A 26331-nucleotide genomic window follows, 5' to 3' on the forward strand; every position below is an offset into this window, starting at 1 on the left:
GCTTCATATATAGATATAATCCTTGCTCGTTTTAGCATGCAAAACTCCAAGAAAGGTTTCTTACCTTTTAGGCATTGAGTAGCTTTATCTAAAGAAATGTCTCCAAAGACATCAAAGAAGATAGAGGACATGAAGGCAGTTCCTTATGCTTTGGCTGTGGGAAGCCTAATGTATGCAATGTTGTGTACGAGACTTGATATCTGTTTTGCCGTGGGCATGGTTAGCAGATATCAGAGTAACCTTGGACAAGGACATTGGACTGCTGTAAAATATATATTGAAGTACCTGAGAAGGACTAGAGATTATATGCTAGTTTACCAAGCAGACGATTTGCTCCCTGTGGGTTACACGGATTCAGACTTCCAATCAGATAGGGACAACAGTAAGTCTACATCATGCTATGTGTTTACTTTAGGAGGTGGAGCTATTGCATGGAGGAGTGTTAAGCAGAAATGTATATCAGACTCAACCATGAAAGCTGAGTATGTGGCAACCTCTGAGGCAGCCAAAGAAGCTGTATGGCTCAGAAACTTCCTAATGGACTTAGATGTGATTCCTGGTTTGCCCAAAATCATCACAATTTATTGTGATAATAGTGGTGCAGTTGCAAACTCGAAGGAACCATGAGCCCATAAGGCAAGTAAACATATAGAGCGCAAGTACCACCTGATACGAGACATCATCAAGCGAGGAGAAGTTGTCGTCGCCAAAATTGCATCAGCAGATAACCTGGTAGATCCTTTCACTAAGGCCCTTCCGGCGAAAGCTTTTGATCGGCATGTGGAGGGGATGGGAATCAGATGTATGGCAGCAGATATGGCAGCTTAATCTTTTAGTATAAGTGGGTGATTGTTAGAGTGTATACTAAAAGCCTAGCTTTTGTAAACATTTATTTTTGAAATAAAAGAATCATATTGGTCAAATATCTACATTTATTTATTAAGTGTAGTTGTTCAATTAATTTATAGTGTAGATAACATGGTGTGTGGTGTCACACACAGAAGATCATGTTATCAGTTCTTCATAAATTATAAACAGTTGCTCACGACTAAGATGGAAAGGAACAAACCATTGGAATAATCGTAGTGTAATTAGGTATTAGTTTATCTTGACTAATAAATTACACTAATACACTCTAAGTGTATTGAGTAAGACCATTTAAGGTAAGTTCTTTTTATACTGACTTAATAAAAGAACAAGACCTTAGTTATTATGGAAGTGTGTGCTCTTAATCCTAATATAATAACAAGCACATATATTTAGTATTTATTTCTTTGACTTATCAAAGGGTGAGATTTAGCTCGATAAATCAATAGGCCCGATAAGTTGGGAAATGATATTACTTATAGTGTGTGTTGTTGATTATAGAAGGAAACTGTATCCTAGTCATCTAGGTTGAAAATGCCCCCAAAAGGAGCTCATAAGGATTGTCATGTTAAACCCTGCAGGTGGACTTAGTTCAACATGATAATGAAGTTGAGTGATACTACTCTTGGACTAAGACATTAATTAAAATGAGTTGTCAGTAACTCAATTAATTAGTGGGCATTCGATATCTTAAACACAGGGAGACTAAGCCCATCTTAGTGTCCAAGAAGGGGGCCGGCCCAAGGCTTGGTGACCAAGCCAAGGGCCGATCACCATCTCCTCAAGAGGGTCGGCCCTATGCTTGGTGCCCAAGCAAAGGAGGGGTCGACCACTATATTTCAAATTAGGAGGGTGTTTTGAATTTTTAAAATCTTTTCTTTGTAGATAACTGCAAGTTTAAAAGAAGAATTTTAAATTTACAAAACTTTCCTTATTTGAATTAGGCCACATGGTTTAAAAGAAAGTTTAAAAGTTTTAAAACTTTTCCTTTTTAACCATTCTCATGGTTGTTGGAAAAAAGGAAGGGAGTTTTAAATTTGAAACTTTCTATTTTTGTAACTATGTTAAAAAAGAAAATTTTAGAAGAGGAGTTTTAAATTTTAAAACTTGGTTTTAATTTTTAAAAATTTCCTTTTTTAACATCCACATTAAGAAATTAAAAGAGAGCTTGTAAAATTTTATAAGAGCTCTCCTTCTTTGCTTTTAAAAGAGAGCTTGTAAAAATTTTTACAAAGTTTTTATTCCTCTTTAAGTGGTCGGACACCCTTGCTTGGTGCCCAAGCCAGGGGCCGACCAATCAATTAACCAATCAAAGATTGATGATTGAATCAATCAAAAAGAAAGAAAAGGAAAAATAAAAGGGGAAAAATAAAAACAAGAGGAAGATTTTAATTTTTGTAAAAAGGCTTTCCTTATTTGCCTTGAGCAAGTAATATAAAAGAATGGGAGGGGAGGCCTCATGGATTATCAATTCTTATTCTCTTGTTGGAGCTCTCTATTGTGGTTGATCCTCTCTCCCTTTCCTTTCCCCTTGCTCTCTTTGGTTCCTTTATGGTGGTGGTGGCCGGATTTTAGAGAAGGAGGAAGAAGGCTTTGGGTGGTGTTCATCTTGGAGGATCGTCGCCCACACGACATCCAAGGCGAGGCGAGAAATACGGCAGAAGATCTCGAGGTTATTAGTATACAAAGAAAAGGTATAATTAGTAATTGTTTTCCGTATTATGCTAGTTATTTTTCTTTGTATGAATTCCAAACACAAGAGGCATTAGATTCTAGTTTTTCGAATTTGTTATTCGAGTTTGTCTTTTTTTTATTTTTTAAATTTGTGATTCGATTGTTCCTTTTGGGTAAACCTAGAATTATATAAGGAAATTAAATATTAGCTTTCCTTAAAAGGCTTTGTCTAAGCGGTGGTGGATGCTCTCATACCCAAGAAGGTCATGTGCCTCGCCATGCAGTCCTGGAAGCCAATTTTGGAAATTAATATTTAATTGAATTTATAACATAGGTTGATTTGGATCAATAGTGTTAAATTTCGATTGCAATCCAAATCTAAACCATTAAGAACAGATAAGTTAAATTTGGAATCAATAATGTTAAGTTCCGTTTGTGATTCTTAATTTAACTTCTAAAGAACACAATAGGTTATTTAGAAAAGGTTCGACACATGTACAAAATTTTTGTACAGTGGAACCGGTACTATCTTCCTAGGACCAACCAACAGGACCTTGCAGCAAACTTCATGCCACGACCGTGCCCAAGAGTCATGGTCGTGCCTTTTATCCTCGAAGCAGCAGCCTTTATGCCTGGGCTATGCTTATTGGGCATGACCGTGTCACCATTCCAAAGATGGTTACGCCTAGGTTGTGCCTAAAAGCATGACCATCCTCCCCACCAAAGGCTATTATACCACGACTATAGGCACAACCATGCCATTCTATGGCTAAAGCAATCAATCTATGACCATGCCTTTTTGGCATGTCCTTGCCAGGTTTCCAGTAGAAATTATGTCACGACTATGCCCCTTGGCACAACCATGTGACGTTGAAGCAAGGGTCGTGTGCCCCTGGTATAAAAAGGGTGTTAGATCCCCTTTTGAAGCAAAATAGTTTTCCCCTCTAAGGAAACCCATTAGGTCCAAATCCATAGCAAATTTCGGTGATTCATTGATGATCCGAGGCCAATTTTAGTGATCAGCCCATGATCCTAGCTAGGATTCCCTTCTCAAAAACTCTAATTCATCCGACTAAGCTTTCTCTTCTTTTTTATCTTAGATTTAAGTTGTAGATTATTTTATTTTATGTCTTTAAGTTCTATTTCTTTTGCTATGGATAGTCCTCCAAATTTTAAGATGTAGAGAGTAATTTTAATGTGATGTTAATGTATACACTATGGATTTGCTAATTTCCTATTTCAATGACATGTGTATGTCTTATTCTTATTTGATTAAATGTGTGTGCGAAGTATGATTGATAGATTGTGTGTTTAATTAATGGATATAAAGTATTGGTCACTACATAAGGGAGATACTTTAGATTGTATTATGGGGGATCCCTTAGTCACAAAGGGGTATCCCTTTAATCGGATCTTCTAGAGTATCACCTTTAAATGGAAGATAATTCTTTACAAGGGATTATCTAATTAGAACTTAATAAGTTTATCCCAATTTCATATTAAGGAGTGACTTGTATAATTTAGACTATATAATTGGGGACCCTTATGTGGCACGAGTATCCCTTTAATTAGATTTTCTACATTACCGCTTCTACTTAATAACATTAAAATCGAACGGGATAAACACTCTGGTGTAACTGACACGGGGTTATACCAGTATTTAGTTAGAATCCCTAAAAGAGCATAAACATAGAGGGTAGGAGATGAACAATTCATAATACATCAACTAGCATTGCGATGAAACCAAAATCATAGAATCATTTCCCAACCAACTTTCCAATCTCACTGGCATTCTCTAGATATCTTGCCCTTCTCTCTCTCTCTCTCTAGCTCTCAAACATTCGAATCTCGATAGTCAAGATAACTTACTTTGCAGACTCAACTAGTGTTTAGTTCACAGTCCATGTGGGATTGATATTTTATTACTTGATGGCTTAACCATGCACTTACAGTAAGACAACATGTAGTAGAGTGTCATAGTTTCAGAATCATAACGGAGAATGTGAGTTAGAAAATTGATTCTGAAGGTGTTGTTTGAGGTTTCTTTTATAGGGTGATCCGGGAGTCTGGACTAGCACCGAGCATCCGAACTAGCACCGGGCATCCCAATGAGGTCTATCTAATCCACATCCGTCGATGAGTTATCCAACTTCGGACACTTGGATCCTTTCCAGGCGCCTACCTTGTTGACCTAGTGATCATTGGATGAAGTTTTATCTGTGCTAACTTTATCTCTTATTGGCACCTAGATCCCTTCTAGCTGCCAGGAAGCTAACATGCATCACCCAATCATGGCATGCCACCTCATCTCGACACAGGTTGGAGTTCTAGCTATCCAAGCGCCTAGACCCAGTCGAGGTGCTCGGACTTCTGGTCACTTGGAACTACTCTGAGCACCTGGACTATCCTATCCTATCAAAGCAAGAAAATATGACATATATGGATCTGCTCGTCTTAGTCCGGGTCTTCTGCTCCGATTCCGCTCGCTTGGGTGATTTTAGCCATTCGGAATAGAGCTCACCCGAACCCAACTTCCGCCCTTCTCAAGTAGGCTTCCACTCCGGCTTCTCGTCCCTCGGAATCATCATGTGCTTCCTTCTCGTCCGCCAGCGCACTCATCCGTAGCTCTTTGTCCCTCGGACACACCGAGCCCATCGGCTCTCTCCCATGCCGACCTTCTCGCTAGCTACGTCTCTTGCTTCTCAAGCAATCTTCCGCTCCGACTTCTCGTCCCTCGGAAACACCACACGCTCCCTTCTCGTCCGTCGATGTACTCTTCCGCAGTGCCTCGTCCCTCAAACGTACCGAGCCCGTCGGCTCTCTCCCGTGTCGTCCTTCTCGCTAGCTGCGTCTTCTGCTTGACTTCCTATGCTCCTAAGTTCCTACACACTTAGACACAGGGTCAAACACAATAGGATCTAACCTAACATGGTTGATCATATCAAAACTACCTTGGGGTTCCAACAATCTTTCCCTTTTTGATGTGAGCAACCCAAGTTAAGATAGGGTAAACAAATATAATGTAAAAGCAATAATTTTGCAATAAGGTGCAAAAAGATTATTTTCAAATTTTAAAATTTGAATGAATTATCTCCCCCTAGACTTAATATTCCCTTCTCTCCCTTTGATCATATAAAAAATGGGGTATCACAACAAGTCTAAGGGTAAAATTTTGTAAAAATTTGGTAAAATCAAAGCATATTCATTTGAAAAACTTTTGAAAGATAGAAACCACTTTTGTAATAAAAAAAAAAAATCAAGTTTTGGCAACTTTTAAAATTTTAAAAAAAAATCTCATAGAATTTTGATGAATATTTAAGTCATTCATAATTCAATGCTTAACAGTTAGTCAACTAAATATTCTTTTCAATAATCGGCTTCCAGGTTATGGCGAGACACTAGGCCTTCTTGGTTATTGGAGCAACAACCACTTTCTAGACAAAGTCGTTTAGAGAAATTAAATATTTAATTTTCTCTCTGAAAGCCCTAAGTCTAAAATTTTGTTAAAGAAAAATTAAGTTATGCATGATTTTGGAATCCAAAATAGATTCCTTCCTACAGGATTAACCAAGAATTTCTTAGCAATATATTTCTTTGAAATTCTTCTTATTTGTCTCTTATGGTATCTAAGGTACCAATTCAATTCACAGAATTTTCTAATATGTTGATTATCCGAGCATGCATAATTTTTTAAAATTTCTACTTGTATTTTCAAATTATCATTTTTTGATCTCAATTTGTCATTTTCTATTTTGAATGTATCAAAAAATTTTAATTGAGAGGTTGTTGTTAAAATAACTTTTAATTTCTTATTTTCTTTTAATAATTTTTTTTAATTTCTAATTTGCAAGACTCTTTCAATAATATTTTTATAAGTTTAAACAATTGGTCAGGAGGTAGAGACCGTACCTGACTTACCTTGTCGATTTCTGATACTCCCCCTCTGTAGAGCTGCTTTCCTCCGACATTACTCCTCCTTCATCGATGTTTTCGATGTTTATTGAGGAAGAGCTGATTTCGTCTTTTGGTAGGTACTCGGCTATGAGAGTTGTTCTGGCAATTTCCTCGTTTTCAGCTTCTGATGACGACTCGGTGTCCATCGAGGAGTTGGAATCAGCTTCAACTGGTTTTTTGTAGAGCTTCAAGAACTTTTCCCAAAGTTCTTTTGCACTTTGGTAGTTGTCGATTCTGTTGAGATCTTCTGCCGGTAGTACGCTTATTAAATGAAATTCAGCCTTATTGTTTGATATGAAATCGTCGCACTGCTTTTTGGTCCAGAGGTGTTCTTCAATTTCTTCTCCGTTTGTGTCCTTTGGAGCTTCATAACCATATTTCATTATTAATAGAATATTAAAATTTGTTTTAAGAAATACCTCTATTTGTCGCTGTTGGGGTTGCAAACATAGTCCCATATTGGAAACACATGGGAAAGATCATGGGTTTATAAGAGAAAAGATATCTCCTTTAGCATGAGGGCTTTTGGGGAGAGCCCAAGAGCAAAACCATGAGGGCTTAGGCCCAAAGTGGACAATATCATGCCATTGTGGAGATATCTAAATTCTTTTCGATCCTACAATTGGTATCAGAGCGCGGACTGCCAGAAGGTTTAACCGCCGACTGTGCAAAAGAGCTATGGTCTGATTGAGCCATGTGGGTACAATATTGACCTCGAACAAAGAAAGTGGAGGCTCCTATGTTCGGATCAAGAGGACCAGACACCAGGCAGGAAGTCCTAGTTGCGACTAGGCAAGGAAGTCCTAGTAGGTCGGGTGGACCGAGGGGCAGGAAGACCTGGTGGGTCGAAGATCGGACGTGGGAAGCCTATGGTCCTTTGTTTGAGGGGGGGGGATTGTTGGGGTTGCAAGGTTGCAAACATGGTCCCATATTGGAAACACATGGGAAAGATCATGGGTTTATAAGAGAAAAGATATCTCCTTTAGCATGAGGCCTTTTGGGGAGAGCCCAAGAGCAAAACCATGAGGGCTTAGGCCCAAAGTGGACAATATCATGCCATTGTGGAGATATCTAAATTCTTTTCGATCCTACAGTCGCTTCCAAAAAGCGAACTCTCCCTCGAACTTGGTGGATAGATGTTAGCTCCAGTCATCTCGTTGCTTCAGTTGGCGGTTAGTCTTTCTAAGGCGTCCTGGCTCTGATATCACTTGTTAGGACCCGTTGGCCGACTAGAAGGGGGTTGAATAACCTCTGCACAAAAAAATAAAACAAACGAACCTATCTCAGACAACTAACTTAAATAATGAACACTTGCATTAAATAAAGAAATCAAACAAACAAAGGCTCAGAGGATTTTTACTTGGTTACAACCAGGGAGGTTATTAATCCAATAAAGTGAAGTGTACTACTTTTTCCTTCAGGCGGAAAAGGTTCTTTACAGCAATAAAAGCTCAGAAAAGAAGAAGCTAAATGAAAACTGGAATGTGTACAAGTGTTGTTGCAAGAATGCTTGTTCTATTTAGCTTCTAGGACCAATGCTGTATTTATAGCCTTCGTTTGGGCGCCTGGAAGGGTTCCAGGCACTTGGAGTGAGATAGAATTCTATCTCCAACGCATCGGTCAAAGTCTACGCTGATCATGATAAACTTGAGGTTCCAGGCATCCGAACCCACAAAGTCAACCTAGTTGACTTTTTTGGTCCAGACCCTTTGCTCCGGTTCTGCTCGCCTCGGTCCGGGTCTTCCGCTCCGACTTCGTTTGCTTGGGTGATTTCAGCCATCCGGAATAGGGCTCACCTGAACCTAACTTCCGGCCTTCTCAAGCAGGCTTCCGCTCTGGCTTCTCGTCCCTCAGAATCGTTGTGTGCTTCCTTCTCGTCCGCCAGCGTACTCATCCGCAGCTCTTCGTCCCTCGGACGCACCGAGCCCTTCGGCTCTTTCCCGCGCTGACCTTCTCGCTAGCTGCGTCTCTTGCTCCTCAAGCAATCTTCCGCTCTAGCTTCTCGTTCCTCGAAAACACCGCACGCTCCCTTCTCGTCCGCCTGTGTATTCTTCCACAGCGCCTTGCCCCTCAAACGCACCAAGTCTGTCGGCTCTCTCCTGTGTCGTCCTTCTCCCTAGCTGTGTCTTCTACTCGACTTCCTATTCTCCTAAGTTCCTGCATACTTAGACACAAGGACAAACATAATAGGACCTAACCTAACTTGATTGAACACATCAAAATTACTTTAAGGTTCCAACAATTTCCCTTTATGTAATATAAGAACGAATGAAAAGTGGGATGAACATAATAATCTTTTACTACCATTTAAATGACATCTGACCATCTCAACGAGCTAACCCTTTTAAGAAAAGTGATTCATTCACCTCAGTTGAGCCACAGTCATCCCAATCAAATTGTAACTATCTTGAGCAAGTCCAACTAACTCCTCGCCCATCTGTATTGAAATATGCCCACTTTAGACCATCTAAATTGAGCTCTTGTTGTCTTTGACTCAACCTATACTTGTCTTGTTATGATTTCAAATCCACGTCTGATCCCATTTAATGTAATCGATATATTTATCTAAAATTGCTTTTAAAAAAAATGTACAAACTGATTTGAAAGTAACTATTTGTGAAGAATTAATATATAATATTGTCTCCGGATAATTTTGTTTCCGGAGTGTAAGTTATTTTATAGATCAGTTTATGCTTCGGTTCCGTTCGTTTGGGTGATTTTAGCCATTCGAAATAGGGTTCACCCGAACACAACTTCCGTCCTTCTCAAACAGGCTTCCGCTCCGGCTTCTCGTCCCTCGGAATCATCGCGTGCTTCCTTCTCGTCCGCCAGCGCACTCATTCGCAGCTCTTCGTCCCTCGGACACACCGAGCCTGTCGGCTCTCTCCCATACCGACCTTCTCGCTAGCTGCCTCTCTTGCTCCTCAAGCAATCTTCCGCTCCGACTTCTCGTCCCTCAGAAACACCACACGCTCCCTTCTCGTCCGTCGATGTACTCTTCCGCAGTGCCTCGTCCCTCAAACGTACCGAGCCCGTCGGCTCTCTCCCGTGCCGTCCTTCTCGTTAGCTGCATCTTCTGCTTGACTTCTTATGCTCCTAAGTTCTTGCACACTTAGACACAGGGTCAAACAGAATAGGATCTAACCTAACATGGTTGATCATATCAAAACTACCTTGGGGTTCCAATAATCTCTCCCTTTTTAATGTGAGCAACCCAAGTTAAGATAGGGTAAACAAATATAATGTAAAAGTAAAAATTTTTCAATAAGGTGCAAAAAGATTATTTTTAAATTTTAAAATTTGAATGAATTATCTCCCCCTAGACTTAATACTCCCTTCTCCCCCTTTGATCATATAAAAAAATGGGGTATCACAACAAGTCTAAGGGTAAAATTTTGTAAAAATTTGGTAAAAACAAAGTATATTCATTTGAAAAACTTTTGAAAGATAGAAACTACTTTTGTAAAAAAAAAAAAAAAAATCAAGTTTTGGCAACTTTTAAAATTAAAAAAAAAATCTCATAGAATTTTGACGAATATTTAAGTCATTCATAATTCAATGCTTAACAGTTAGTCAACTAAATATTTTTTTCAATAATCGACTTCCAGGTTATAGTGAGACACTAGACCTTCTTGGTTATTGGAGCAACAACCACTTTCTAGACAAAGCCGTTTAGAGAAATTAAATATTTAATTTTTTCTCTGAAAGCCCTAAGTCTAAAATTTTGTTAAAGAAAAATTAAGTTATGCATGATTTTGGAATCCAAAATATATTCCTTCCTACAAGATTAACCAAGAATTTCTTAGCAATATATTTCTTTGAAATTCTTCTTATTTGTCTCTTATGGTATCTAAGATACCAATTCAATTCACAGAATTTTCTAATATGTTGATTATCCGAGCATGCATGATTTTTTAAAATTTCTACTTGTATTTTCAAATTATCATTTTTTAATCTCAATTTGTCATTTTCTATTTTGAATGTATCAAAAAATTTTAATTGAGAGGTTGTTGTTAAAGTAACTTTTAATTTCTTATTTTCTTTTAATAATTTTTTATTTTTAATTTCTAATTTGCAAGACTCTTTCAATAATATTTTTATAAGTTTAAACAATTGGTCAGGAGGTAGAGACCGTACCTGACTTACCTTGTCGATTTCTGATACTCCCCCTCTGTAGAGTTGCTTTCCTCCGACGTTACTCCTCCTTCATCGATGTTTTCAATGTTTATCGTGGAAGAGTTGATTTCGTCTTTTGGTAGGTACTCGGCTATGAGAGTTGTTCCGGTAATTTCCTCGTTTTCAGCTTCTGATGACAACTCGGTGTCCATCGAGGAGTTGGAATCAGCTTCAACTGGTTCTTTGTAGATCTTCAAGAACTTTTCCCAAAGTTCTTTTGCACTTTGGTAGTTGTTGATTTTGTTGACATCTTCTGCCGGTAGTACGCTTATTAAATGAAATTCAGCCTTATTGTTTGATATGAAATCGTCACGCTGCTTTTTGGTCCAGAGGTGTTCTTCAATTTCTTCTCCATTTGTGTCCTTTGGAGCTTCATAACCATATTTCATTATTAATAGAATATTAAAATTTGTTTAAGAAATACCTCTATTCGTCGCTTCCAAAAAGCGAACTCCCCCTCAAACTTGGTGGATATATGTTAGCTCCAGTCATCTCGTTGCTTCAATTGGCAGTTAGTCTTTCTAAGGCGTCCTGGCTCTGATATCACTTGTTAGGACCCGTTGGCCGGCTAGAAGGGGAGTTGAATAACCTCTGCACAAAAAAAAAATAAAACAAACGAACCTTTCTCGGACAACTAACTTAAATAACGAATACTTGCATTAAATAAAGAAGTCAAACAGACAAAGGCTCAGAGAGTTTTTACTTGGTTATAACCAGGGAGGTTGTTAATCCAAGGAAGGGAAGTGTACTACTTTTTCCTTCAGGCGGAAAAGCTTCTTTACAGCAATAAAAGCTCAGAAAAGAAGAAGCTAAATGAAAACCGGAATGTGTACAAGTGTTGTTGCAAAAATGCTTGTTCTATTTAGCTTCTAGGACCAAGGTTGTATTTATAGTCTTCGTTTGGGCGCCTGGAAGGGTTCCAGGCACTTGGAGTGAGATAGAATTCTATCCCCAACGCATCAGTCAAAGTCTACGTCGATCATGATAAACTTGAGGTTCTAGGCATCCGAACCCACAAAGTCAACCTAGTTGATTTTTTTGGTCCAGACCCTCTGCTCCGGTTCTGCTCGCCTTGATCCGAGTCTTCCGCTCCGACTCCGCTCGCTTAGGTGATTTCAGCCATCCGGAATAGGGCTCACCCGAACCCAACTTCCGGCCTTCTCAAGCAGGCTTCCGCTCTGGCTTCTCGTCCCTCAGAATCGTTGCGTGCTTCCTTCTCGTCCGCCAGCGTACTCATCCGCAGCTCTTCGTCCCTCGGACACACCGAGCCCGTCGGCTCTTTCCCATGCTGACCTTCTCGCTAGCTGCGTCTCTTACTCCTCAAATAATCTTCCGCTTTAGCTTCTCGTCCCTCGGAAACACCGCATGCTTCCTTCTCGTCCGCCGGTGTATTCTTCCACAGCGCCTCGCCCCTCAAACGCACCAAGCCCGTCGGCTCTCTCCTGTGTCGTCATTCTCGCTAGCTGTGTCTTCTACTCGACTTCTTGTTCTCCTAAGTTCCTGCACACTTAGACATAAGGACAAACACAATAGGACCTAACCTAACTTGGTTGATCACATCAAAATTATTTTAGGGTTCCAACAATTTCACTTTATATAATATAGGAACGAATGAAAAGTGGGATGAACATAATAATCTTTTACTACCATTTAAATGACATCTGACCATCTCAACGAGCTAACCCTTTTAAGAAAAGTGATTCATTCACCTCAGTTGAGCCACAGTCATCCCAATCAAATTGTAACTATCTTGAGCAAGTCCAACTAACTCCTCGCCCATCTGTATTGAAATATGCCCACTTTAGACCATCTAAATTGAGCTCTTGTTGTCTTTGACTCAACCTATACTTGCCTTGTTATGATTTCAAATCCACGTCTGATCCCATTTAATGTAATCGATATATTTCTCTAAAATTGCTTTTAAAAACATGTACAAACTGATTTGAAAGTAACTATTTGTGAAGACTTAACATATAATATTGTCTCCGGAGTGTAAGTTATTTTATAAATCAGTTTATGCTCTCATTATAATATAATAATAATAATAATAATAATAATAATAATAATAATTGAATTTTTTCCATGTTTTAATCTAAAATCAAAAGCATTCAGATTTATTTTTTTTCACATCAAATGCCAATTTGCATTTTCTTCTGCATTGCAAGGTACATTACAAAACTCGCACTCCAAATTTTTTTTTCTAGTTGAAATAATGGTAATTTTAGATTTTATTCTAGTTGGGTTGACTGTGTTGGAAGCGAGTTTTGGTTAAGATTACTGGATCGCCCAAGATAAATTGGATATGAGTGGCCATTTTGGCGAATTCACAAACAAAATCATCGTCACACATTATGTTATGTGATTCCTATCTTCCAAAACCTAATACATGCTCATTGCAATAATGTTGGCTCAATCACATCAACAGAATACAAGCCATCATCGTAGTTTTGAAAAGCAATCTGACTTCCAAATTCTAACATTTTGGGACAATAAGAAAACCAATAATCCTCACTTAAATGAAAATTAATAATTTAAAAACAAATAGAAGTCCACGCAGCGCAGCATCGATTGCAATACACATTAACTGCAACTAGAAGAACCCTTGGTTCACAGGCAAAAATGCAAACAAAGGATTAAAGAAAAATAAAATAAGTCATCTTCACATAACAAAACAACACCTAGCTTTTTAGATACATGGATGCCGCCTCCGCCCCGTGAATGCGAATGAAATAATGATGCAGCTAGCCAGAAAAAAAAATGGCAGCAAACAAATAACTAAAAATAACTGAGGTGGGTGGAGTTAAAGCACTTTAACTCCACTTGGGCGTTTTCCTTCCATAGCATCCTTTTTGTTGCGGCAATCGACACAGAGGAAGGGACCTTTCCATGGCTTTGAGCTGGTAGAGAAGATGGAGCCGGCGTGAACTGATATGCCTTCACTTGGAGCAACCTCCGTCTGACATATAGCGCATGTAAACATATTTGAGGTTTTCTCTGCAGATGGCTCATTCCCTAGCCTAAAAAACAGGATTCAACAGTGTGAAATCCAGATTCCTATGGAGATGGACTTTGTAAACAAAATCATCCTGCACCGGTAACATTCTGTATAGACTACAGATCAACAAGTTCAACCATTGTCGAATTAGCTTCCCTTGCATTATTGTCACTATCAAATTATATGTTCATGATTCAGCAAAATTGACGGTCATAAGAACTAATACATTGTTAGAGGGTGCTTCAGAAATTTTTTAAAAATGTGGTTTTCATTAGACAAGTTATTATACTATGGTACATATTCAATTTGATTAGCTAGTCACCAAACATTTTTAAATCTAGAAAATTCTAAACATAAGCACAAGATGTGGCATATATAGTGCACATATAACTAACCTCCTTCATTTACACTTTTAGCTTTGTTATAAGAAAATTATTAACTAGATAATATGATGTCTGAAGTTGGTATAAGATAAGAGTGAGAAATGAATTTATATTGGATATGAGCTTACAAAAATACTTTATATGGCTCATTAGACACTTACCTTTCAGAAAGCATTGCTGAACCTTCTTCGAATATTTCTTCAACTATACTAACAGAAGATAGCTTCTTTGATAGCTTATTAGCAGAATCTTTTGATTTTTTTCTGAAGATGAAAGACTTGAATTTGTTTGTTTTTCTCGGTGGAGATGGAGGTGGTTCTGAGTGATCAGGTTGAGCAATGTCAACAACAATGCAAGTTGTATCATCCTTCAAACCCCTTGTCCTAAGTGCTTCCTGGTTGGTTATCAGCCAAGATATTCAGGATGGAAATTGTGAATTATATTATTTATAAATGATTGATTATACAAAAACCAAAAAAATAATAATTGGAGGAAATGATAACGAAATAAAACTGAGCTGAAAATAGCAAAATTTTATAAGTGAACACCTTAACAACTTGTCTGGCAGCAAGCTCTGCGGGTAAACCTCGGCAAGAGTTTGCAGCCATTTCAGAAGTGAGAGCGTCCCATATACCATCTGAAGCAATTATAAGTCTTCCTCCAGCATTTGACAGCTGATATAAAAATAGATTTTTAGGCCAAGTGAAATGTGAAATAGATGATGTTCTAAATCCAGTAAAATTGGGGGAAAAAAAAAGTTGCAATATCAGTAGAGTGTCCAACCCCCATTTGACCATCTTTGCATGCATTGGCGTCTTTAGCCTATTTGTGCTTTATGAATGAAAAAGAGAAATTAGCAGCAAGATAATACCTTGACTTGCTTGACAAAAGGAACAGGAACAATAAATTCCCCAACATCCATATCTCCTATTGATCTGGATAAGCATAACCCTCCTGGCCAACAGCGAAGGGGACCAATCTGGAAAGAGGATGTAAATTTTAAGAGAATGACAAGGGCTCGCCAAAGAAAACCAAATGCTAAACTTTGTTGGTCAATGTGATCTATACATGAAAAACAAATAAACCCCACCTCAACGCCGCCAACAACATTGAGTCTCCCAACTTCACCTCCGCTAGCAGTAACTCGTTCCCGCCTATCCACGGCACATCATAATCTATGAAATATAGGAAACATTATCTAATTGGTGTTATGAAAATAAACAGCATGGATACTCACTCTTCTACATTTTCTTCAAGCCTATGATCCACAGTGAGTGCAGAAACCACCCCTCGTGCATCTAAGATGCATCGAGAATCTCCTACTGAAGCAACAGTAATTGTCCATCCATTGATTATTACAAATGTCACTGTGGTTCCAGATGTTTGTCCTGAAAACAAAATAGAACAATTGAAATAAGAAACATGTATGCAGGCAAAGCATCTAAATTTTAAAGCATATATCTGAAAAGGAAAGTAAAGCATGCCTTTTCGCTGGAATTCTTTATCAGTCTTTACAAATCCAGCTACCAAAGCACGAGGTAGAGCTTGAACCCATTCTTCCCGACTAAGCCCACTAGGAATTGCACCCATAACATGATTCAACAAGTTATCTCTCGTATATATTGCAGCAGCATTACCATTATGCCCATCGAAGACCTTAAAGAAAATAAATATTAATGAATTAATTTGAAATGTATAGTTCGACTAATCTACAAAGGCTCAACTTACAAAATATAAAAGAAGTTTCATTTTAGAGAAATTAAAACATGAATTAAATATTCTGACTCGAAAGGTTTAATTCTGAATCATCAGCAAAGGAACCGATTGACCTTATCTGACTTCTTGTTAAATAATGCAGATAATAACTTAGTAAAAAACTCTCATTCAGCTAAGTGTAGTTTAGAAATTGAACAAACATGATAAATTACATCATCCCAAGGGTAGAAAAAAACCCCATCCCTCAATATCTCTTTTGGTTTGGTTTGTTTCTTCATCAATTCTTCCTTAAGTAAACTACTTAGGGAATCTGGCATATGCTGAGGCTCCATCTACACTGTTTTTAATTAATGTTTTAGCTTAGTTTTGGGCAAAATATTCTGTAAGGAACTCCAATGAAAATAGCTTTGATCCATACATTTGTTTGATTGTGCACATATAGATCAGCTGATTTGATTGTTTATATATATATATATATATATATATATATATATAGAGAGAGAGAGAGAGAGAGAGAGAGAGAGAGAGAGAGAGAGAGAGAATGATCTATCCTATCAGACAATCTCAGCACATCCATGTTTTATTTTTCACTTTTTTATATATTAAAACTTGTAAATTGCATTTTTTATTTCTATTTTATTTCATATATTTTCATACAGTATCTATATCTATCTAAATATCAAGCTTTAAAATCTATTATTTTATTTGTTAGGGAATAGTATCGTATCCATTGTGGTGCGAGGGCACCTTGGTCAAGACAAAAAAAGTAGACTAAATGGCCAAATAGTTCAAGCTTCAAATTCAATAAAAAAATGTTAAAGAAAGAAAATGGGAGAAAATGAGATCTTTTCCTCCATGCCTAGATTGTCTTTTCCATTTTGAATGGACATTTTTTATTCGTCCAAAAAACCAACACTGGAAAATGCAGAACCTAGAAATAATGTAAGCCCTATACAATATGTTATGAATAAGATCTTAATAAGACTCATATTTATAACATCTTCAAATGACTTTTCTGGTTTCTATTTAAAAAAGCCCTGATGCACATCTTAAACATTGAGATTTCCCTTTTCTAATGCCATATCATCCTCGTGTAAACTCATAAACAAACTGAACAACAGTATTTGCATTGAATTTGTTATTCAGGTTACTTCCAAGGTTCTTAGAGAGAGAATGAGGAGATGTATATCTATCGCCTTAAATTGATTAGTCTATCTGAGAAGCGTGATGAATAGTAATCTTATGATGGTTTTATTTTCCTGCTATATAAACATTGCAGAATTTTTGTGGAAAAAGTCTCCTCTGAGCATTACCAAGCACAACTGACAACACTTTTTTAGCTGAGTTAGGATGCAGTGTAATTAGCAAACTCCAACAATTTCCAACTTAATACTATCAGATTTGCCACACAATTGTAGTTTTCAAGAAAAAACTTCCACCGCTGCTTTGGTGATTTAATTTTGTTTAAGATGAGCATGAGGAATTTATTCAATTTTAATTGCAGCAAAAAACTCCATCAAGATAAACCAGATCATGTTGGGAGAACCTATAGAGATAAACAAATACATAATTAAACATGTGTTAAAAATAAAGAACTACTTAAATATAGTTCAAGCAGTGCAGACTCCCAAATGTCAACAGCAGCTTTGTGAAGGATGAACCAAGGTCTATGGCAATCACAATTTCCTTAAGGAAGATTAGTCTCCTATCCAATGATAGGTTGAACTATGCAAACAATTTTTACCACGACGAGTCCAACATTTAACATGCACAAGTAGCATTCGCACACGAGTCAACCAGTTTTAGTGCAAATTGGGTCTCTGATTTGTACCCCCTTGTGTGCACACACAAGAAAGAGAGTCTCTTGTCCAATTACATTCACATCATCTCAATGGTGTGATTCAATATAATCCAACCTATTTATCTTAAATTTTTCAATGTGAGACTACCTTTCCATTGGAGCCATTTTTCATCTATTTTCATTCACACTTCCAACCAATCATTCCACAAACATGTTAAATGATTTTAGGAATGGCAATGGATCAGATTCTATATCCTCCGTCCACATCTCATTTATTACATCCATCCATATTCCTATCTCCATCGTGTATTTAATGTTCATCCTCATCCCCATACGGATTGGATATTATACCCTACTCAAATATCCTATTACCACCTACAATTGTATTTTATTTTTAAAAAATCTTAAGAAAAAAGATTAAATATAAAAATTAGCAAACTAATCATAAAAGAAATAATAAAATATTAAAAATAGTTTATCCCAACTAGAGTTGAGTAATCGGTTCAAAACTGAATCGACCGAACAAATTAAACCGAAATCGAAGAAACTAAAAAAATTTCGACCGATCTTTCCAACAAAATCAAATCAATAAAATACCAGTTAATTCGATCGAAAATCGAATTAACCAAACTATGGTGTTAGTTTTCAAAAATCAGCATCACTGTGATACTGGTTTTCAAAAATCGCATTTCCAAAATTAACACCACCCAATTCTTCAAATGCAACACCACTATGATATTGATTTTTGAAAACCAACACCATAGTCGTGCAACTCCAGTTTGAATAATATCGGTTTATTCAATTTAACCAAATTAGGAGTTTTAGGATTAAACCTTCTTTTCATCAAAAAAAAAAAGTTAAAAGTATATGAGATTTAGGGTTTAAAAGTGACAAATGAAGAGGTGAGTCAAGTGAAATGAAATCTTTCTTATATATAGAGAGAGAGTGTTTTGATATCCTACATGCACACCATACTCTGCACACCCCGTGAGCACCCAAAATTTTTTTCCAATTAAATTTTTTTTTTGTACTTAATACTATAACCTAACCCCTAAATCCTAAAGGCAAAATCTTATTAGCATAACCAAGAACTTAAAAACAAAATAAAAATAAATAAATCAACGTGGACAACGCTTAAAGCGTCGCCCACGTTGGGCGCCCACGCTCGAAGCCCAGGATAAAAAGATTGCATATGAGTTTTGATATCATGCACACATTAACCTGCACACCCCGTGATCATCCAAAAAAAAAATCAATTTGAAATTTTTTTTATGCGTAATACTATAATACAACCCCTAAACTCTAAAGGAAAAATCTTATTGGCATAACCGGTAGTTTAAAACTAATAAATAAATAAATAAATCACCGTGGGCGATGCTTAAAGTGTCGCCCATGCTAGGCACCCAGGATAAAAAGATTGTGTGTGTGTATATATAATCGGGTGTTCAGGTCGGATATGGGTAGGATTCTACTGAACCTACGTCAATACCCGAACTCGAAAATCCTCATACCCGATTACCAAATTATTTAATCGAGTCTAAAAAAAATCCCTCCATATCCTCCTCCATTCGGGCTGGATATAGAATCCTCTACCAGGTTCGGAGGAAATTGTCATTCCTATGATTTGTATATCTTCCAAAGAAATCGTGGGAAGCATAAAAATTGCACAAATTCAAGTTTTATTAGTTATTTTATGGGACATTATTGTGCAAACTAATCAGTACCTATAACCTATTAAGGCACAACTGATGTATAGTAACTATCTAAGAACCATCATCTTAGTTAAGTTTGCAGATATAGTTACATTGCAGGAAGTTAAAGAAATTTTGAAAGTATTGTTGCATAGAGTCACAGACTTTCTTTGTTACTCAATAAAAGAAAGCTAGCTTGTCTCTTTAAATGAGACTCTATTTGAGATTTGCCCAATATTTACACCTTCCATGAGCATTTTATGGATGTGGTTCACCAAACTAGAGTCGATGATTAGAAGGTCAGCTTACTGCCACTCAACTCATCTCAATGGATGTATAATAATGAAATACCTGGACCCCATAAGTTGGTTTCAGAAGTAAGAAAGTTGTTGAATATTTTGAATGGAAGGAAGCATGTATTTCCTAAGACCAAAAGAACACTCAGTGTGAAGAAAGTAAAGAATAGATAATCTCCTAAAAATTAATACTAGCATTCAGTTGTATAAATATAAAATCTAGGGCAAGTTTTTGATATGAGGATAACACAATGATTAGATTATGAGGATAATTAGATCTCAGACACTATGAGCTTCGTTGTGCAAACTTAGAATCCTCAAGAAATGAGAACAACAACTATCCCTTTATCTCACTAAGTAGTTTCAGTTATATTGATCCTCCTACGCTATTGGGTTTGATCTCCTACTATATTCTCCTCTATATTTAAATAAATTTTATGTTGCTTTATGACTTCTAACCTAGTCTTTGATCTCCCTCTACCTTTATTAATGTGTCTATTTGTCAGGGTCTCACATCACCTAACAAGGTCATTTATTGGACGCCTAGGTACGTGTCCATACTATGTTAAGTACGACTTTTGAAGATTCCCCCAATAGGCATAATTCTAAATTTCTCTCTAATGCTCTCCTTTTGTATCCTTTTCATCCTCGTATGTTTGTACATTCACCTTAATGTCCTTACTTTGCGACTCTTATCTTTTGCTCAAGTACTCATTTGCCTGACTTTCAACTCCATATAATATAGTATGTTTAACCATCGTTTTGCAAAATTTCCTTTTAAACTTTTGATCTTTAAACATTAGAGGTACTTTACAATTTATAAAAAACATCTGACATCCTCCTATATTTCAACTATCCTATTTATATTATATGTAAAACATCTCTATCAACCCTTCAATTCCTTTACAAAAACGATCCTAGATATTTAAAATTTGTAGATAACTTATCATCTCCTAACAAAATAATTGTGTTGCTACATCTAATACTGCAAAATTTATGTCTTATTTACTTGGAGGTGTGTTCGAGAGAGAAAGATTGATTGAGTAGAAATTAAGAACCTTTTCTCAATTAAAGATCAATTTTTTAGTAGTTTTTCGTAACAAACTTTCCTTCCCTTCTTCGTCAAAACTATGGCCTTGGCCTTGGCCTCGCTCAAATTTGTTACAACAGCTTCGCGAGGACGATCAAGGCACCATGAGTTGCCTCACTCACAACCACGAGGTCTAATGAGGCAATCGCAAGTCGCTGCAAACTCATCGGACATAAGATATTTCTTTTTTTCCCCTTTCCCTTTCCCTTTCTATTTCCTTTCCTTCTTATGTTCCTTTCCTTTATTCTTGGGAATTTTTTTTCCACATTTAATTACTATCCTTGTCTTGGATATATCCAATGAATTCCTTTCTTTCTTCAATCCACACCTCAGAGCAAATAAAGCATTAAATCGCATATAATTCATCTTCACTATATTAAGCCTAAAACCAGTGTTTGCTACCAAGGTTCAAGCTTAACATTTACTTCTTCACATATCTAATCAACCAAAACAATGTTATATGCAAAAACACATGTACCATAATAATGTGTTTGGGATATATCCAATGAGTTCATTCATGACTAGTAGTAAAAAAATATGAACTTAGAGCTAATCCTTGATGTACTCCTAAAATGCTTCAGTTAATCTACCTAGAGATTTCACTCTTATTATTACATCCTCATATATATATCCCTAATTATATACGTTATACTAACACCTTTCTTTTCTAGATTTCTCCACATAATTTCCCTCAAAACTCAATCATAAGCTTTTTATAGGTCAATTATACTAATCGTAAGTCTTATTTTTTTTCCCCGATACTTTTCAATGAATTGTTTGAGAAGATATATAACTTTTGTCGGATTTCAAGCATGAATCCAAATTGATTTTCAATTGATCTACTTCATTAATCTTTTTTCAATCACTATTTTCCAAATTTTCATAGTATGATTCATTTACTTAATACCCCTATAACATGCATAATCTTTACATCTCCTTTACAAGGGGTATTAGAGCACTTACCCTCCATAGATCTAGCATTTTCTTTGTTTTCAATATCAAGTTAAATAACTTCGTAAGTCATTCAATATCATGCTTCCCTAGGCCCTTCCATACTTCTATTAAAATATTATTTAGTCCAACCACTTTCCTATTTTGTATCCCATTTAATGTTCATTTTACTTTTAGTTTGAATTCCCTAATAAAAATTTAAATTTCTAAACTAATCTAGTTAAGTTTCTTAAGATAAGTTGGTCGCCTAAACCTTCATTAAAAGGTTGATAAAATATCTCTTCTTCTATTGCTTTTTTATTTCTTCATCCTTCACTAGTACCATGATTTAAAATCTCAAGACATATCAGAGTTTCGATTTATGATAGAAACAATATGATTTCGGTTCCATATAATGTCATGTCGATATGATTTCGATATTTTTTAAATATAAAATATATTAACAATAAAAAAATTAATCTAAATATTAAAAAATCAAAAAAAAAAATAAGGGATCATATATTAAAAAATAAATAAATAATTTATTATATATTTTTAAAATTAAAATAAATAAAATATATGGGATAGTTTTATTAGGCTTTGATTAAGTTTATTTAAATTATCCTATTATAGCTAAGAATTGATTGAAATTATTAACCTAAGATTTCTTCCTTCCCACATCGCACCCCCGGGCCGCAGGAGCTTGCTGCGGGTTCACGGCAGCCTCTGTGGCCTCCATGATCTCGCGGAGGTCGCTACGGGATTGCGACGCCTTAGCGACTCAGCAAATTTCAATTCACTCATGTAGTGTTGGTGTCGGAAAATGAGTAGAACGAAAAATTTCACCTATTTCGCCAGCATTAAACGAAATTTGAAACCATGACTAGTAAGTACCATAGTCGATTCATCTTTAATGCATCTCATTTATGTAAAATCCCTTGTTTTCTCTTTTATCGCTTTAGCTAATCTAAAATATCTCTTTCCCTTCCTTTTGCATCAAACTATTAATACAAAAGTTTGAAAGCTTCATTTTTTAGCTTCACCCATGGCTCTTTCTTAGCTACTACATACTTTTCTTCACTTACAAGTGTACAATAACTTATATATTGTTTGATTTTCACCATTTTCTCATGTACTTCCTCATCCACCACCAAGATTCTCTATTTGATGATGTGTCTGACCCCTTAACTCACTAAGTACGCTTTTAGCCGTCATTTTTAAAGTTGATATCATCTTATCTCATAGCGTAGTCGAGTCGTCATATATTTCTCCTAATACTTATGCTTCTACCCTCTCCGTAAAGATATTTTATTTCTCATCCTTAACTTCCACCACTTGATCTTAGTCTTAGGTGTCATGAACATTTTCTTCTACTCATACCATGCTTGAGGCACGTATCTAACATTATTGTTAGGTGATTAAGTTTTCTCTAGAGATGATTTTACAATCTTTATAAAAAAGTTATCTCCCTTCATGGCCATAAAAAAAGATAATTTATGACTTATTGTTCTAACTTTTGAACGTAACTAGATGTTCTTCTCTCTTTTTAATAAACATATTAGCTATTATAGGAGCATAATATAGTTTCCTTCTTTATTTTTGGTCTAAAATTATATCCTCCACATACCCTATCGTATTCCTTAATTCTTACTCTACATTCTCATGTAAATCTCTTCCAATTAAAACCAATTCATTTATTGAAATTTTTGTACAACATTATCTAGATTATCCCAAAATCTATGTTTGAAGTCTTCATTCAATCCTACTTAAGGTGCATATATGTTAATTACATTAATAGTTTCTTTTGCTACAATGAACTTGAAAGCTATAATCTTACCTCCCTTCCTAACTACTATTACGTCCCTTAACAAACTATCTACCATAATACCTACTTCATTTCTCATTTTACTCTTTCCTTCTTAAAATTTGAGTTCTATATCATCTTTACTTGCTCCCCTATCAATTTTATCTCTTGTAAGAACAAAATATGAATTTCTCTTCTACTCATCGTATCTACTACCTCCATTATTTTACCAATGAACATTCCTACATTGCATGTTCCAAGTCTAGATAATAGATATTCTTATAATGTATTTTTTTATAGAACTTAGGGTATGAGAACTCTTACATATTTAACATTACAATCAAATTCTCATGGAGATGTACTAGCCCTTGCCGAGACATTACAGTCAGCTAATGCAACAATGTTCCTTTTGGGGAACAACTTAGCATTAACTCAATAGTTTAATGAATCCATATATAACATTTGTCTTTTATTTGACTTTGGGCACAACCTTCTTCCTATATCTAGGCTGGGGACTAGCCATGGCGAAGTTTATTTGCCATAGGCGGAGTTTCCTCTAGAAAGAGAAAGGCCTTCAAAAAAAAAAAAAGTCAACTACCATGTCGTGATTTAAACCCATTTAGTTTTCCATTTGTACTCGAGAGATTTAACGAATTACACAATAATGAGAGATTATAATTTGAATTATTCAAATTTGGAAAATATGCCCAAGACTTTGATGGACCATGACTCTCATAGTGACTCAGGTTATAATTTAGTTATTAGCATAAGGAAAGTAGGTCTAAGTCTGTGATAGACCATGACCAAAGTATATGGATGTAATTATGACTGACTTAGCCTTGTATAAACTATAAATTGGATATTGAATAAAAAGCTTTTTCCATGGAATGGCCTCTATAGTATTCAATTTCACCCTTCACTTGTTCCTCTTTTGTTGTTTCTTTCTCTTCATTGCCTACTCGAGTTGATAGAACTCGAGATTAATGCTTAGTCAGATTTCAACTGTCTGAACCACTACAGAAATGCTTAATCCTAATATTAAACAAAACCTAGAAGGTTCACTCTTTGAGGAACAACCAAAAAATGATTTTACATTTGTACTTGACCTACTCGTCATTTACATCTGTACTTGATTAAGCTACCCATTTGAAACTCCCGATTCTACATTGCCTCTAAGACTGCTACAAACAATCCAACATTTTGTTTGATTGAGAAAAACACGCACATAAACCCAGAGTTAGCTTGATCATGATAAGTATTCTGACGCAGTCAAGTAGTAGTAGCTTAATCAATGACCAAATTCACAAGAATTTGGCCTAGCGCTTCTGATCTGGCAGAAGCTACAAGCAGTGCCACTACGAAAGCAGAGCCTCTCAACTAGACCATGAACAATATATTTTCACCAAACCCCATCCAAGGAGGAGATGTATTGGATTAACTCGTGAATTAAGCGATCCAACAGGGAAGGTCAAAAGCAAGTGGGATCCGGAGCGTACCGCGAATACGGAGAATGAGGAGGAGGGGTCGCCAGCGATGCGCTGGCAATCGGTCCGGAAGAGGAAGTAGTCCTCCCCCTTCTTTGACTGGGCGGCGCAGCCGTAACGCACACGCGGGCGTTCTACCTTCTCCATCCTCGCTTCCTCCCCGATCAGCTGCGCGAGCGGCATCATGCCGTCGCTCCCAGCGCGGCGCAGGCGCCCCTCGGCGGCGCCATCCACCGCTTCCCCTTCGGCCATCTCCGGCGCCTGGAGAATTATGAAAGAGCGCAGATCTGGTGGGAGCGAGCAGAAGACCGCATCAAACAGCAAGAGCATCAACGACGCGGAAATGCCGACTCTCCTCCCTCCTTTAAACAAATTGGGGGAAAATAAAATCTAATGGTCGTCGATGGAAACCCAATCTAACCCACCATTCATAAAACCTTGCCGATGCTCCCGCTGCTCCATCACATTCCACATTCAGACACTCTGAAAGAGGCAGCCAAGCAAATACTTGGAATAATAATAATAATAATAATAATAATAATAAATCAATTAATATGCTACTATTTGCAGTAAAATTAATTTTAAAACTAACTAATAATGTTTTAAAAATAGGAAAAATTTTAAAGGCCGTGTTTTATGGTTGTCTCTATTTGTCAATTTCTGTAACATATAGGAAGGAAATTTATAGAAATAAATAAGATATATAGAAAGTTGAATTTTAAAAAAGGAAAGCTTTCTTCTATAATGTTTTAACACATCATAGGAGACTTTTTTATATATATACTGATCTCTCCATAATTCAGGTTATTTGTGTTCTTATATTTCACATAAATATCGTTAATGTAGTATCACTTACTCAGTATAATTCCTTGCAAGGAGTTTAATGAATTCTTAAATTAAAATTTAATTATTAAATTATTTATAAGTATTTTATTATATATATATATAATAAAAATAAATTTTACTTAACATTTTAATATAAATTTTAAGAATCAAAATAAAAATCAATAAACAATTTTGAAATGTAATTTTATAAAATTATTATTAATGTTAACTAATATTAATAGTTTTCGTAAATATTGTTTTTGAATTTAATAGATTTAAGAATAATTTAATCATTAATTTAAATATAACTTGTTTGTGAAATACAGAAATTAACTGAGGCACACTAAACTCATCTGTGTATATGCCGGGGATATGCAAAGAGTTTTATAAATTTTTTAAATAAAATTTAATTATAATAGAAAGATTAAAAAAACATTACTCATTAAAACCCAATTTATTAGTCATGACTTAATAAGTTCATTAATATTTGTCTTTTGCCACATTAATATTATAACTTTTGGTTATTAATATATTCAATGAATACTAAAGTAAAATTTATATAGTACTAGAAATATAATAGGCCACCGTGTGTAAAATATTTCATTAGATATTTAATTTTTCTATACAACAAATCATTACATTAGG

The 26331-nt window shown here is 36.1% G+C and overlaps 1 protein-coding gene across 2 annotated transcripts; it reads right to left on the minus strand.

The window, feature by feature from the left end:
* Positions 1-13235: 13235 nt before the first annotated feature.
* Positions 13236-25349, minus strand: LOC122041072 (probable protein phosphatase 2C 15). Of its 2 annotated transcripts, none has more exons than XM_042600620.1 (8): positions 24874-25349; positions 15534-15705; positions 15287-15437; positions 15140-15203; positions 14921-15028; positions 14598-14723; positions 14211-14443; positions 13236-13627 (listed from the first exon to the last, which is right to left on the minus strand). In XM_042600620.1, the coding sequence occupies exons 1-8, from the start codon at positions 25189-25191 to the stop codon at positions 13447-13449; spliced, it is 1353 nt and encodes a 450-aa protein (XP_042456554.1). In that variant the 5' UTR covers positions 25192-25349; the 3' UTR covers positions 13236-13446. The 2 variants fall into 2 exon arrangements, with proteins under 2 accessions (XP_042456554.1, XP_042456552.1); XM_042600618.1 differs by having other exon boundaries at positions 13236-13688.
* Between the last annotated feature and the right edge of the window lie 982 nt (positions 25350-26331).

This window comes from Zingiber officinale, chromosome 2A (genome assembly GCF_018446385.1).
Source record: "Zingiber officinale cultivar Zhangliang chromosome 2A, Zo_v1.1, whole genome shotgun sequence".
In the NCBI taxonomy this organism is placed as follows: Eukaryota; Viridiplantae; Streptophyta; class Magnoliopsida; order Zingiberales; family Zingiberaceae; genus Zingiber; species Zingiber officinale.

Coding starts and splice junctions, on each gene's coding strand:
- LOC122041072 (XM_042600618.1), bottom strand. CDS start 25,191: ATGCTCTTGCTGTTTGATGCGGTCTTCTGCTCGCTCCCACCAGATCTG. Junction 15,706..24,873: donor CCTCATTCTCCGTATTCGCG/GTACGCTCCGGA, acceptor ATTTTCTTTAAG/GTCTTCGATGGGCATAATGG. Junction 14,724..14,920: donor CTTTTGTCAAGCAAGTCAAG/GTATTATCTTGC, acceptor TTTTTATATCAG/CTGTCAAATGCTGGAGGAAG.